The 14,929-nt window shown below is 41.0% G+C and overlaps 1 protein-coding gene across 3 annotated transcripts; it reads right to left on the reverse strand.

Moving 5' to 3' along the window:
- Positions 1 to 352: 352 nt before the first annotated feature.
- On the reverse strand, positions 353 to 9,921 carry LOC128617037 (transforming growth factor beta-1-induced transcript 1 protein-like). Of its 3 annotated transcripts, XM_053640000.1 has the most exons (12): positions 9,422 to 9,921; positions 7,004 to 7,054; positions 5,042 to 5,199; positions 4,870 to 4,925; positions 4,653 to 4,789; positions 4,495 to 4,576; positions 4,121 to 4,205; positions 3,856 to 4,032; positions 3,482 to 3,655; positions 3,315 to 3,396; positions 3,037 to 3,185; positions 353 to 1,385 (listed from the first exon to the last, which is right to left on the reverse strand). In XM_053640000.1, exons 1-12 carry the CDS (start codon positions 9,432 to 9,434, stop codon positions 1,119 to 1,121), a joined length of 1,431 nt encoding a protein of 476 aa, XP_053495975.1. In that variant the 5' UTR covers positions 9,435 to 9,921; the 3' UTR covers positions 353 to 1,118. The 3 variants fall into 3 exon arrangements, with proteins under 3 accessions (XP_053495975.1, XP_053495976.1, XP_053495974.1); XM_053640001.1 differs by lacking the exon at positions 7,004 to 7,054 and having other exon boundaries at positions 9,422 to 9,918; XM_053639999.1 differs by lacking the exon at positions 9,422 to 9,921 and having other exon boundaries at positions 7,004 to 9,288.
- Between the last annotated feature and the right edge of the window lie 5,008 nt (positions 9,922 to 14,929).

The raw sequence follows: 14,929 nt of genomic DNA on the forward strand, positions 1-14,929 counted from the left end.
TTAATTAGCTTTTGTTTGGCAGCTCAATTTTCTTTTTAAAACTCCTAGACTTATTAAGCTAGATCACCTTAAACCTAGACTATGCATTAAATATAATCACTCCTGCAGCTTAAGCTTTCACTAACAGCTAGCCAGTGTTAGCTTATAAGGTCACAGAGTTGTGTTTTTAATCGTAAATAAGAAAGTAACGAGTGATTTCGGGTAAACAAACATCACAGATGTTGCGCGAGAAGCTTCAGGTAGTTATTTAAATAATGATTTTGAATATGTGGTAAAGGTTAGCAGTTTGCACGATGGGAAAATGTAACATCGACACATGCTTACTTGATTAGGCCATGTTAGGAATGTTCACTGTATTAAATAATAGCTGTGTGTGTGTGTGTGTTTAATCCTACAGTCCTTCAGCCTCTATAATTATATTTACCCGTACATCAATAGTCCAACATTTTAGTGTGATAAAATAAAAAAAATAAATAATTCCTGCTTACGACATGGGACATCAAACACACAAAAACTCAGTTGCTAGGCAACCGGTCAGAATGGACATCCTCGCTGACATTCTAGTGGAAATGCTAGCTGACATGTAGCCATTTGCTATTAACGTAAATGCACAATGACAATAAAAACGGGACAAACCTGTCGGAAATATCAACGTTTTACTCAGACGTGTTGGTAAATTGCTTAAAAATAAGATTATGTCCAGCTAAAATCCCAACATAATTACACTTAGCGTCAATTGCTAACCAAACTTCCACGGGTTCCAAATTGGTGAGAAAAGCTCAGCTTTGTTTCTTATACAACTCACGTAAACATCTTCATTCTGTCCAAGAAGAACATTGGGCTATTGTGTGCATGTAAACATTGCTAACAGGGTAATCGAAGTTACATATCACACATATGTTTCTTCTCTTCTGTGTCACTGAAGTATTTTTTGGCACACTTGCTCATTTTACAAAAAAATGCTCTTTTTTTTTTTTCTTTATATCACTTGACTTTATAAAATTGCACTTGTTTTTGTTCTTTTGCACATTACTAAATAAGGAAAAAGATGCAAGGTAAGAATACTGATTCTGGAAAGCTTCCTATCTTGAATGTACTGGACATCCCCCGATTTAAATTCAGCCGAACAGCTTGAGGAAACACGGGTGGCAGTAGGGCTTGTTGTCCTGCTCCTTAAAGCAGCCTTTGCTCAGAGGTTTAAGGCAGAACTGACACACTAGGTGCTGCGGGTGGAACTTAGCGCCCATGGCGGTGACGCAGCGTCCTACGATGGGCTGCTGGCACGCCTGACACACACTGCCACGAGACTGGTGATAGTGCACCTCACACAGCGGCTGGCCCTCGTGCTCGAAGAAGCTTCCGTTCACAAAAGGGCTGAAACACTCCTGGGATGAAAAAAAATGAACAAAGATGTGAACATACAGAACATCATAGACATGCGCTAACTTTTGAATTCACAGAAAGTACATTTTTGCCATTTAAAATGAAAGAATCTACTAAAAAAAGTGTTTTTTTTAACCTTTTAAAATGAAAGAATCTATTACAAATGTACATTTATAACATTTAAAATGAAAGAATCCACCACAAAAGTAAATTTTTTACATTTAAATTCGAAAAAAATACGACTTTTTTTTGTATAAATACAAAAGTAATATTTTTTTCATTATTTAAATTATTTAAATATTTCAAATGAAGGAATACACTACAAAATTATGTTTTTCCTTTTGGAAATTAATGACGGCTACCAAAGTAAATGTTTACCACTTAAAATGACAGAATCCACTACAGAACTAAATTTCAACACTTTAAAATGAAAGAATCCACTATAAAAGTAAATTTTTCCCTTCTACAATGACAGAATATCTGACAAATGTACATTTGTATGTTGTGAAATTAAATACACTGAAAACTCCAATTTGTTACCATTTAACATTAAAGAATCTGCTGCAAAAGTTGATTAAAATTAAGATATAAAAATATTAAAAGTAAGTTTTCACCCTGTAAAATTAAAGCACTTGCTATAAAAGTGCATTTTTATAATGGAAAATGAAAGCATTTGCTACAAATTAGATTTGTTTCTTTTTAAAATTTAATTAATCACATTAAATAATCACATTAAATGAAATAATCCGCTACAAAAGTACATGTTTGCCTTTTAAAATGAAATAATCTGGTACAAAAGTAGATTTTTTACATTTTAAATGAAATAATCAACTACAAAAGTACATTTTTACTTATTAAAATAGAAATTTCCACTACAATAGTACCTTTTTAACCCTTTAAAACGAAATAATCTGGTACAAAAGTAGATTTTTTACATTTTAAATGAAATAATCCACTACAAAAGTACATTTTTACTTCTTAAAATAGAAATTTCCACTACAATAGTACCGTTTTAACTTTTTAAAATTAAATAATCTGGTACAAAAGTAGAGTTCTACATTTTAAATGAAACAATCCACTACAAAAGTCAATTTTTACTTATTAAAATAGAAATTATCTGATACAAAATTAGATTTGTTTCTTTTCAAATTAAATAATCCACTACAAACGTATACCTTTTTACCATTTCAGATTTTAAAAAATGACATAAAAGTACATTTTTTAATCATTTCAAATGAAAGAAGAGTTCAATTTTACATTTTGTACAAAAGAAATTCACTAATTCATAAAACCTCATTTTCACCTGTTAATTACAATGGTGCCTTTTCATCTATTAAACACAAAGGGACCGTAAAATTTTGTAAATGTACTTTTGGACCTGGTTAACGGAAAAACGGTCTTACAACATCAAATAAAAGGGCTTCATAGCTACATTTTTTTCCCTTGAAGAAAAGCAAAACTATTCCTTTTTACAAATATTGTATTATGCTAGTTACAGCATGACATTCCCTGAGGCTAACACATCAAGCAAAAAATACACTTTCATTTAGAATTTTCGTTGTAGAAATGTTTTGTCTGTAAATCACGGTTTTTGTAAGAAGGTCTAAGAAGTAAATAGACTGGATATTTTAGATTACATTGCATGAGTCATACCCTGCAGACGAAGCACTGTGGGTGCCAGAGGGCGTTGAGAGCGGAGATGTAATTCTCCACGATGGGCTGAGAGCAGCCTTCACAACGCGACGCAAACAGCGCCAGGAAACACTGCTGACAGTACTGCTGTCCATCACGGTCGTGAAACCCTGAGAGAAGAAGACAGGAAACACTCCAGATCTCAAAACTACACGCACAACTAAGTACAGGAAGGTGTAACTAAGCCACACCTACAGAGTCACGTTTATGAAGTCACAGTGATGGCGTCTTAAACATACCTTCATCTCCGAATGTCCGGCTGCACTTGACGCAGCAGAAGCACTCAGGATGCCAGTTCTTATCGAGTGCCGTGACCATTTTCTACAAATGAAACAAAGACAATGAATACTTCTAAACGTGTTTTTTTGGGATGTTTAGGAAAGGGAAAGGGAAATGAGACGCTCACGTTGAGAATGGGTTTATTGCAGTGTGCGCAGTGAGGCGAGTACAGGCTGAAGTAATCCGGCTCACAGTACGGACGCCCGTCCTTCTCAAAGAAGTTACGGTTCCCCAGTTCACATTCACACTCGGAGCACACAAAGTGTTCGGGGTGCCACACCTGCCCCAGCGCCGTCACCACCTACAGCACACAGGCGTTTGTGGCTAAATAAATAAATACCTTTCATCCAAAAAATCTATGCTTTAGTTTATTCGTGCATTATATATTGTACATATCATATAGTGTCTTAGTAACCAAGACTCCTGAGGTATTATGGGTAATAACTGGATTTAATAGGTAAGCTGGCTTGCCATTCACCGTATGCATTAGCGTGACCTCACCTGTCCCACAATCGGTTTCTGGCAGGCGGAGCAGTTTCCCTTGGAGGAGGTGGAAACACCCTGCCTGCTCAGATCTGACTGGAGGAGGCCCAGCATGCTGTCCAGCGAGCCACCAGAGGACGCCGGGGGCGGGGACACCGTTTGCTGCAAAGGCGCCGGATTGGCCTGAGCTGCCGGCTGATAGTAGAGGATGGGCGGAGTCAAGACATAACGTAATTGTTAATAATACATTGTGATAAAGAGGTTTAGGCACTTAGCTACTCACCACACTCTGCACGCGGAAATCTGACAGCGACGCCATCAGTTTGTCCAGTTCCAAAGTGGCCGAGGTGGCGGAGGGTTTCACTGACCTTCACACACACACCCCCACACACACACACACACATTATCCCAGCTAATCAAAACAGTTACTGAAATGTTTCTGACTAAGCTACCCAGATGTCGTTACAATAGAACTTCTAACGTAATTATTTTACTCTGCTAGATAGTGCGATGTAAACAAACAAGATGGCCGACATATGAAGGTTTTAAACACAGACCACACTTTTAGTCCAAGCTGGAAGATGTGTTTTCTTACAGAATATGCCAGATTAGCAACCAGATTGCAATTTAATCGAATAGCTGTAGGAGAGAACACACCCGGTGGAGGGAGCCGACTTTCCCGATTTCTCCTTGTCCTTGTCTTCCTTCTTCGTCGTAGGGAACTGAGCCAGAATCTCATCTAGGAGACAGACAATAAGTGTGAGACAGGACACACACACTCACACATACATACACACACACACACACACACACACCGGTGATGTTGAACTGGGTGGCGTTGAGCTCCTGAAGCAGGTGATCGAGTTCACTCAGCCCTCCACCCAACACCGACGAGGACGAGAACGCAGGAGGAGGGTCAGGAGAGCGCGGAGAACGAGGCTTACACACCGTGCTGAGGGACGATACACGGAATAAAATCACCGACTCAAATGCGGAATCGAAATCACGGACAATAGATTGTCGTCGATGTACCTGTAAAGCTTGTCTGGATTCTGGGAGCCGTTGGACTTCATGGCAGCTGAAACTGTCTATGAGAGAGATCGAAATAAACTGTAAACGAACGTACAATAATCAATTAGGGAATAACGGAACAGTGTAATAAATGTCGGAAAGTCAGGAGTTGTGTGTGTTTTTTGGTGCCCACCTGCTGAGGTGTGTATGCAGGAGGAGGAGGCCGGTTCTGAATGGAGTCTTGGTTGGACGTGGGTGAGGGGTCAGAGGTCACCGGAGGGTCAGAGGTCAATAGGACGGGGCACCGAGCGAGAGGAGAAGCGGAGCTTTCCAGATCGGCCAGGAGAGCGTCTACACACACACACACGCACGCACAGACAAAGCGAGAGCGACATTTCTATACTTTGAGCAGTAAAGATTTGTTTTAGTTGATCTGGGAGTTGATCTTTTGGTGACTGGGAAGAAAAAAAAGGAGGGGAAAAAATAAATGAATGCACTTCCAGCCGAGCTTTTTTTTGACAGAAAAACACATTAAAAAAAAAACATATATTATATATATATATATATATATATATATATATATATATATATATATATATATATATATATATATATATATATATATATATATATATATATATTCCCAAGAGCAACACCACCCTCTACTGGAGAACTAAATACATTTTCACAATAGCATGTGAAAGATAAACACTTGGGGATGTGGGATGGGACATCATTAAATGTGATACAAGGTATAATCTGAAACTTCTTTTTAAATAACGGAAATTATTAGAAATTATAACGCTTGCTTTATAGATGTTGACTGATTGCTGGAACTATCAGTTATTGGCAAAAATCCAGACTAATTTTTGCAAGAGAGCGGCCTCTAGAGGCAAAATAAAAACTATCGCTGACTAATTTTGTTGTGTTATTGGAAAACTGTTTTTTATATTTTTATTAATAGTTCATATATATATATATATTTCATTTATAAAAGTACAGCACGTTTTCATGGTCCAGTCAGTGCTGTTTATTTTTGTTCAGCGATATTTTACTTTGAGTGTTATGTTTTCATTCAGTATCAATTTTAAAAACTATCGGTTGATTAATCGGTTATTGTCAGGTAGGTACCGCCCGACTTAGTTATCGGTACCGGTAAAATTCACTATCGGTCCACGTCTACTGCGTTAGTCCCAAGCAGTGGATCGTGACCACAGATTTTGTTGTTGCACGCCGCATTAATAATGCCTTTTTTTTTTTTTAAATGCAGTTGAGAGCCTATCAGACTTCCATCCAGCGTCCAGTCTAGTATGAGGTTTTAGACGAAACTGTTTTAGAGACTAACGTCATTAACCAGGGTTGCCAGATTTCCAGCGGAACTACATCTCAAAAACCCTAACCAAACCCTGAAAAAATTCGGGCATTGGAAAAGAGAGATGTTTTTCCTTCTTTTTCTCAGCCTTTGCATGGGGTAATAAGGTCACCTCTGAAGTGTCAAGTCCATTTCCCAATCTTTCCAATACATCTTACAATAGAAATGGTTCTGTAGGTCACAGACACACTGTCTACACTTATACTCTGCCTCTGTTTGTGGAAATGTAATCTAATTAATCCAGATTATTTGTTTGTGGATCTCGGCAGCCGTAGAATATTTTTAAACAGCCCAATTTGGCATAAAAAAAATTAAGAAGGCAACCCTTTCATTATCCATCCTGTTTGTTGCTCCTCCTCCACTGAAAATGCTCACAGAGCGAGCATGGGGCAGCATGATTCCCCCCCCAATGGGCCTCTATCCGTGCTTGTTGTAGTTATATTTTTAAACCACTAGGTGCAGTAATAACCCCGTGGAGCAACTTGCGATCTAGAAAGAAATGCAAATCAATATTCCTATATCTGTCCAATAGCGACTTCTTTAAAAAAATCTCTCAAAAAGACGTAACTGAACGTAATCGAACGCTCTGCTCCAGCTGCCCCTGGAGACGAGCCGCCAGTGGTTTATTCCGAAGTTTTGCGTGAAATGCAGGGAGCGAAGAAAAGCATGCTGGGAGACTGGAAACAGAGAAGGGAGTACAAGCAATGCTGTGAAAATGCACAATAAAAAGGGTACACATACACATATAAAATGAGAAAGACTGACAGGTTGACAGTTACATACCAAACACGACAATACGGGGGCTGAGAGGGTAGTTAGACGAGTCAGTCTCTCCTACGACACACACATATACACAGACACACACAGACAGGAAGAGAATCAAACTGAAAGCAGCAGGCAAAAGGAAAAGATAGCGCGGAATCGCTTCCTTAACAACTTTCTCCAACGCAGAGTTCAGTGACATAGTGCCGGGAATTCTGGATCTTTTCAATGAGTCTGATCATTTGATTCAGATCACCAGTGAGAGTCGACTCTTTCAGCTCCAAACTGGATCACCGCCTTTCCTTTTCTGAACAGTACAAAGTCCTGATAAACACTAACTGCCTCATTACTTCCCTAATTACCGTGAGTAGAGTGTGTGGATTGGGACATGCCCAACATGGACCGTTTATGTGTTTATGAGCCCAATATAGTGAATGGGGTATAGATTAATGATGGTGATTATGTGGCGTATATTATCAATAGGGTGTGTGGTCCCCAGTGGAACAACGATGGTGTCTACGTGTCCCATGTAGTGAGTAAGGTGTGCGGCTTGTGACACGCGCACAATGGACCAACGATGGTGTTTATGTGCCCTATGTTGTGAATATTTTGTGTGGAATGGGACACAGCCACAGATTGATCACTGACAATCCCTTGCTCTGTTTCCAATGTTAGTGCACTAGATAGGGAGTAGGGAGCAAGTGCTGGTTTAGACACTGAAGTTTGGATGTTTTGTCAGGTTGTGCAACATCGACAGACGGCAGCGATCACTGTTTAACTCAAGTGTGTTTGGCATCAAGCCGTGTGATGATTCACACACACACACACACACACACAATAATGTGCTCATATAAGGAGCTAAAATTCCTGTCTGTAGGACTTGACCATATTTAGAGTTGCACACTCTGCTGGCCTGACACACACAGACACACACAGACACACACACGCACACACATACAAGCACACACACATACATGCACACACACATACACACACACAGTTAAGAAAGCGGATTCAGTCCCAATCTAATCCAGATGTGTGTGGTTCAGGACTCACCGTGCTTAGTAAGCATTTTTTCCTGTCTCTCTCAACAGACACACACACACACACACACACACAGAGAGTAATATGTTTCCATTCTTAAACTCTGAAGTGACCTCATCACCATGTGGATGTAAAACCCCGACCTCTCCATTAAGTGTGTGTGTATGTGTGTGTGTGTGTGTCTGTGTGTGTGTGTGTGTGTGTGTATGTGTGTGTGTGAGTGAGTGGCCATGTTGGTTGCCTCAGAAGGGTGTGCAGGCAGGCGATGTGGCGTGTCCCTCCACCCTCCCTGTTCCCCTCACACACACATACTTACAACTCAAGCTGTAATTACCACATCTGTGGGCTGTGTCCCAAATCACTCCCTACTGAACCTTCAAGCATTACATAGTGTATAAAATAAAAGCTCCATCCATCTAGCTAGTGCACTACATAGGGTATGAAATGGCATATGCGCACAAATATAGCAAGTAGGACTCGTAGTACACTATGTAAAGTGTAGGAGTCCTTGTAGGCTGAATCACAAATAACACATCATGCACCCACAGAAAAACCATTACCTACATAGTGCACTTCTAAATATAAAAAGGCTCCCTTAGGGTAGATTTAGGGCACTACGTGGGGTGTGTACCATTATTAGTGCAGCCTCGGAATACCTCTGCGCTGAGCATGTGCGCTTTGTAGGGTGCTAAATTCGTAAACCGTGGACTACAGGAAGAGAGACTCAAACGGCTTTGCGTATAGCGCACGATAATACACATGACCTGATTCGTGCCCTACGTACATAGTGCACTTGTGTTGGGATCCCAGTGGAAAAACATAACCCAAACATATGCCCAACATCACTACATAGTGTACTTGGTTGTCTCCGAGAGCGAGAACGGGGGAAAAATCCCACAATGCACCGCAACAGTCTGTATAACGTATAACCCTAGTGAGGTGTTCAGTGAATAAGGTTTGGGACAAGCCCACAGTGGGTTGAGAATGATGGGTAAAGTGTGCACTTGCAGCGTGCACTTCCCCTACGTCCCATCTAGTGCACAGCATATGGAATAGGAGGTGTGCACGCGCACTACTGAGTCTGCAGTGAATTGAAGTTTCCTACAGTAGGGTCCCAGGGCAGACGTGCGCGCGCCTGGTCAGGACGGGAGCGCGCACCGCGTCTATCCGGTTTGCATGGGACAGAAATGAGAAATGAGACACGACCGGGATTCACAAACATCTGATTATTGTTTTTCATCTCTCTCTCTCTCTCTCTCTCCTCATCATTCTGGATGCCAACCAGACTGCGCAAAATAAAGCAATCAACACATGAATTAATTAATTAATTAATTTTTTATATATATATATATATATATATATATATATATATATATATATATAAGTAGTACGTACCCAAATCATCCATCTTCACTCCTCAGAATAAATATGTTAATAGACAGGATTTTCGTTCGCGCTCGTGAACTTGCCCGTTATTCCTAACGGCTCGCGCGCGACTCCCCAAGCTCGTACGGTTATTCCAGGACGGCGCGCGCTCGGCTGCTGTGGATAAAATGGGCGTGGCCTTTTCTTCCTCTTCCTCCCCGCCCCCTTTTCCTGTAGCAACGGCTCCAGAAGGCGGCTGTGTTCTAATACACTAATACACTAGACACTCAAATATAAGAACTTAACCCGCTTCTGTTCCGGGTATTTTATTACCCAAAACAACAGTTTTATTTTTATTTTTTTGAAACATCACCATAAGGGTTAAAGTGCGTATAAATTGGCCAATAGCTGACCGGACGCTGATAGCTTTTCACCGTGCGTGTAAATTCCCGTTTCTAATTCGAATAAATGTGAAAAATAAAATAAAATATAAGAAAATACAAACACTTCCTGTTTCCACGGTGACTTTTTGGAACCTTGTCCGTGAATTCTCCTCAGATTGGAGCGGAGCCTCGAAAAGAAGGCGTGGCCTAGTCATCTCTAGCCCCGCCTTCTCTCTGGGGTACGTCATGGCGCACATTCCAAGCCCATATTTGGGGCAGAAAAAGTGACTCGGTCACCGCCTGTAAAGCAGACAAGAAAAAGTCATGTTTTATTCGAGAATTGTGGGCTTTCAACTTCTCACAAATAAAAATAAGAGCACTACACAATAAAACTGAAATGTAATCTATATTTAAAAATAAAATAAAATAATCATAATGGAAAAGCATACAACTGTACTGTAGGAGGAAAGGTTTTACTCACTGGCATTGTGTTTTCATCACAAAATAATGGAGTTAATGAACAGTCTGAAGTGTGAAATTATTATTATTATTATTATTATTATTATTATTATTATTATAACCAGAGTATTCAGTCAGATAAAAACCTCATGTTCGGTGAGGAAGTCCATGTTTAAGATTTGGACTCAGATAGCAAAACGGTGTGGAATAATTGTAGCCAGATGTGGAGGGTACTGTGGCTAACGAAACACAAAAACCCACCTTAAAACCAACCCGTCGTATGTAGACTTGCCGTAACTAAATTACGAATAACAAATACAAAAACATGAAAATGTTACACACACGCACCCGTCTTCAGTAGCTCGAGGGTGAATACTCATCCCTCATACAGTGGTTCTCAACTTTTATTTTTTATTTTTAGTTAGCTATCGTCCCTATTTTAACCCTGGTGACCCCACCATGCTCGGGTTACTGTCGTGTGGGTTTCCTCCAGGTTCTCTGGTTTCCTCCCACTGTCCATAAACATGCAGGTAGGTGGTTGAAGTTCGGATATACTACATTGGTCATAGATGTGAATCTGTGTAGATGTGTGTGTCCATCCGAAGTGAATTCGCCCACCTTCACCCCCAGTGTTCCTGGGATAGGCTCCGGATATGCCATTAATCTGACCAGGATAAAGCATTTACTGAATGAATGAAAATCAATGTTTAAAAAAAAAAGAACAAAAACATCACACATGATATTTATCAGTAAGTGTAAGAGTGTTGCACTCACTGCATCTAATGAGAGGACTGGGGCTTGTGCGTCACACTGCAGCTTATTGAAGTCAGGAGATAGTCGAAAGCGTGACATCCAACCTCGATCCAACAGCACTCTGATGTTCTGTAAAATTGCATAACTACTGCACATGGGTATAACTAGTTTGGAGGACACAGAAATCTGGGCCTAAGTAATTCTGGTAGGGTTTTTTGTAATTAACACTTTTATTGATTCACAAGTTAACACAAATAGACAAACAACATATATAATGAATCAAACTATTTTAACATAAATCCTCACTATAACCCCTCCCCCTACCAACCTCCCACCCCACCCTGGTCCCCTCATGAACACCCCTGTGGTCAACAGAATATAAACTCACATATCCAAAAAAATAAAAATAAAAAAAATCAATAAAAATACACACAATTAATTAAATAAATAAATAAATACAATAATCAAGTATAATCATAGACTAAACCCTAAATTATACTCTCCACTGCCCCTCCTCGAGAGTCCCCCAAAAACGCCAGATAACTGCTCCATTTCTTCCTGAAGGAATTCCCAACTCCAATCCTTCTGCTCGACCCCTCCTCAAAGGCAGCCACCCTCCCCATCTCCATACACCACTCTGGAAACGAGGGCGCTCCATCTGATTTCCATCCCCTTAAAATAACCTGCCTACCAATCATCACACTGGTCAAAACCCAATCTTTTTTGTACCTATCCTCCAATTTTGTGACCTCCCCATCTCCCAAAATACAGAGTCTAGGGCAGAACGAGATCTGAGTGTTCAACACCTCACATACAAAGCTCTGCACCTTCCACCAAAATTCTTGGATCTTATGACACCCCCAAAAAACATGGGTAGTGTCTCCATCTTCTGAATGGCATTGCCAGCAGGTGGATGTGTCTTTAAGACCGAGCCTATACAATTTAGAGGGGGTCCAATAGAACCGATGTAAAATCTTAAATTGTATAAGGCGCACCCTTTCGTCTCTAGATGCAGTTTTTATATTTTTTAAAATCCTAGCCCACTCTCCCTCCCCCAATTCCAAATTTAAATCTTTCTCCCATAATCTCTTGAGAGTGGTTGAAACTCCGTCCCCTAGACTCTGAATCAGTAAGGAGTAATACACTGATGTTTCATGCCCTCTTCCAAAAGCAGAAATCACCTCTCCCAGAGTATCTGCTGCTTTAGGGGGGTGCATGCTACTCCCAAAAATAGTAAAGTAATTCTGGTAGGGTTTTTTTTTTTTTTGGGCAGGGGGTTGCTTTATATGTGGGGTATTGCGGTAACCACCGGGTCATTGGGGAAAAAAGTTGCCACTTGTCTAGTTTATTCAAGCTAGTAGACACTAAGAAAGTCTATATATCTCCCTGATGTTCTCGCCTGGTTTCCCACTGAAGCTTAGCAGGGTTGAGCCTGGCCAGTACCTGGATGGGAGGCCTCCTCGGGGAAAACAAAGGTTGCTGCTGGAAGGTGTGTATTAGTGAGGCCAGCAGGGGGCGCTCACCCTGTGGTCTCAGTATAGTGATGGGGACACTATGCTGTAAAAACAGCACTGTCTTTCTGATGAGACCTCAAACCAAGGTCCTGACTCTCTGTGGCCATGAAAAATCCCAGGGAACTTATCGTAAAGGTGTCCTGGTGAAATTCCTCCATTGCCACTATCATTGACCCCTAATAATCCCCCATCTCTGAATTGGCTACATCACTCTCCTCTTCACTAATAGCTGGTGTGTCGTGGGGGTTCTGGCGCACTATGGCTGCCGTCGCATCATCCAAGTGGATGCTACACACTAATGGTGGTTGAGGAGATTCCCCCATACTATGTAAAGTGCTTTGAGTGTCTAGAGCTATATAAATGTAACTGTCAATTATTGTGCAATTGAGCTATAATATACAAAATAATGGTGGGGAAAAATCAATTTAAATAACTAGAAAAAAGGACAATTTATTAAGTGTAAGGTATTGACTCTATTGTTCTATAAGAAATAGTAATATGTATTGAACCTTTACTATGTACTAAGACCTCTTAAACCTAAAATAAATATACATTATATGGCCAAAACGTTTGTGGACACATCACATTCATATTTGAGCCTTCCCCAAATTGTTGCCACAAATTTGGATGCCTAGAATTGTATAGGATGTCTGTAGATTTACAAATTCCCTTCACTGGAACTAATTTCTCCATCTGGGGATTAATAAAGTATTATCTAATCTTAACTAAGAGGCCCAAACATGTTCCAGCATGACAATGCGCCTGTGACACAAACTGAGCTCCATGAAGACATAGGTTGCCAAGATTGGTGTGGATGATCTCAAGTGTCCTGCACAGAGCCCTGACCTCAACCCCACGGAACACCTTTGGGATGAACTGGAACACCCCAGGTCTCCTCACTCGACCTCAGTGTCTGACCTCACTAATGCTCTTGTGGATGAATGGACAAATCCCAAAAGCCATGTTCCAAAATATAGTGGAAAGGCTTCCAAGAAGAGTGAAGGTTACTCTAACAGCGAAGGGAAGATTCAATCTGGAAAGGGATGTTAAAAAAAGCATAAGTTGGTATGATGATGATCAGGTGTCCTACAGTGTCATAATCCAATGATGACTTCACTTCAGTCCTCTAACGGTGGGCTCTAGGATGGCTAAACAGTCCACTTCTGGAACCACAGGTTCAGCTACAGGTGGGACATGTATAAGTGGTAGTGGTGCTAACAGCATTCTTTGGTGTGTTCTTCCTGGTTAGCTTATTCCAGCATGCCAGTCCCTTCAAGGTCAAGCTAGCAGCAGCAGTGTCCATAGGTTTTCGGGTCTTATCGTGCACTACTTCAGTGCAATGATGTAATTAAACATGTGGGGGGCAGTCAGTTTTGGACCATTCTAATAGCAAGACCTACTCAGCATACTTGGTGTTGGATGAACATGACCTCAATACTTTTGCATCCATGATGTCATATTTATTCTTTTGCTGGTATAGTGTATTTATGATGTTCAGGTCATGCCCAGCTTAGAATGTGACAAGTCCGGGTGTTCTTCCCCACCAGATTGTTAACGTCACCAAGCAAATGGATTTTGTCACATGTGGGAATTTGGTGAAGTGCTTCATCCAGTGACTGACTGTGAGATGCAGTCATTGGTCCCAAGCTCAGATGGTAGAGTTGGTGCATACACACTGACGTCAGCGTTTCACTGAACCCTACTGGTGTTTTCGTCCGGCTTGCTTGGGAGGGCTTCATTTTCTTCATTTACCCCATGCAGATGTCATCCACAAGCAGGGTATCATTTCCAGAAAAAGGTGTACCCCATTGCTAAGTCTTCCTCTAGGAACCTCATCTCACTCAAGGGCATCAAGGTCAACGTTGTACCGACTCAGCTTGGTGGCAAACAGAGCTGATAGGTTGATCTCTGATTTGGTCGACCTCCGATGGAAAGATCACACTTCTTTCCAGGTTGCCAATTTGAAATTTGTTGTCTTTGTATTTTGACTGCATTTTGTAGTAAATACCGATAGGTATGGAAACCTCTCCAGGAGTGCATTGAGGACCCACTAGGGGATGAGCAGTGACCCTCCTAAATAGGGGTTTGACTTGACTAGGTCATTCAAACCTTCCCATTCCCAGACACCCCAACACTGTCAGATTTTTGAAGGTCGAGTCCAGATGTTTGTCACCAAGGTCAAAATGGAAACACTGTGAGAGTTTTATAGTGCCACAGGGGGTGCACGTTCCCCACTCGATTTTTAGAGAATGGTTCCCAGTCACAATGGATTAGCCCAAGATGGCTGCCGGTTCATCGGTCAGTTGAGGTCCATATGTGTGTGCTTTTATCTCAGGATGTGTTCGCCTAGCCTTTTGTCATTAGACTTGCGGTTGGATGTCCTCTTCAGGCTGCCGTACTATTCTGATTAGCAGGTCATTGACTCACCG

This window comes from Ictalurus furcatus, chromosome 13 (assembly GCF_023375685.1).
Source record: "Ictalurus furcatus strain D&B chromosome 13, Billie_1.0, whole genome shotgun sequence".
Taxonomy (NCBI): domain Eukaryota; kingdom Metazoa; phylum Chordata; class Actinopteri; order Siluriformes; family Ictaluridae; genus Ictalurus; species Ictalurus furcatus.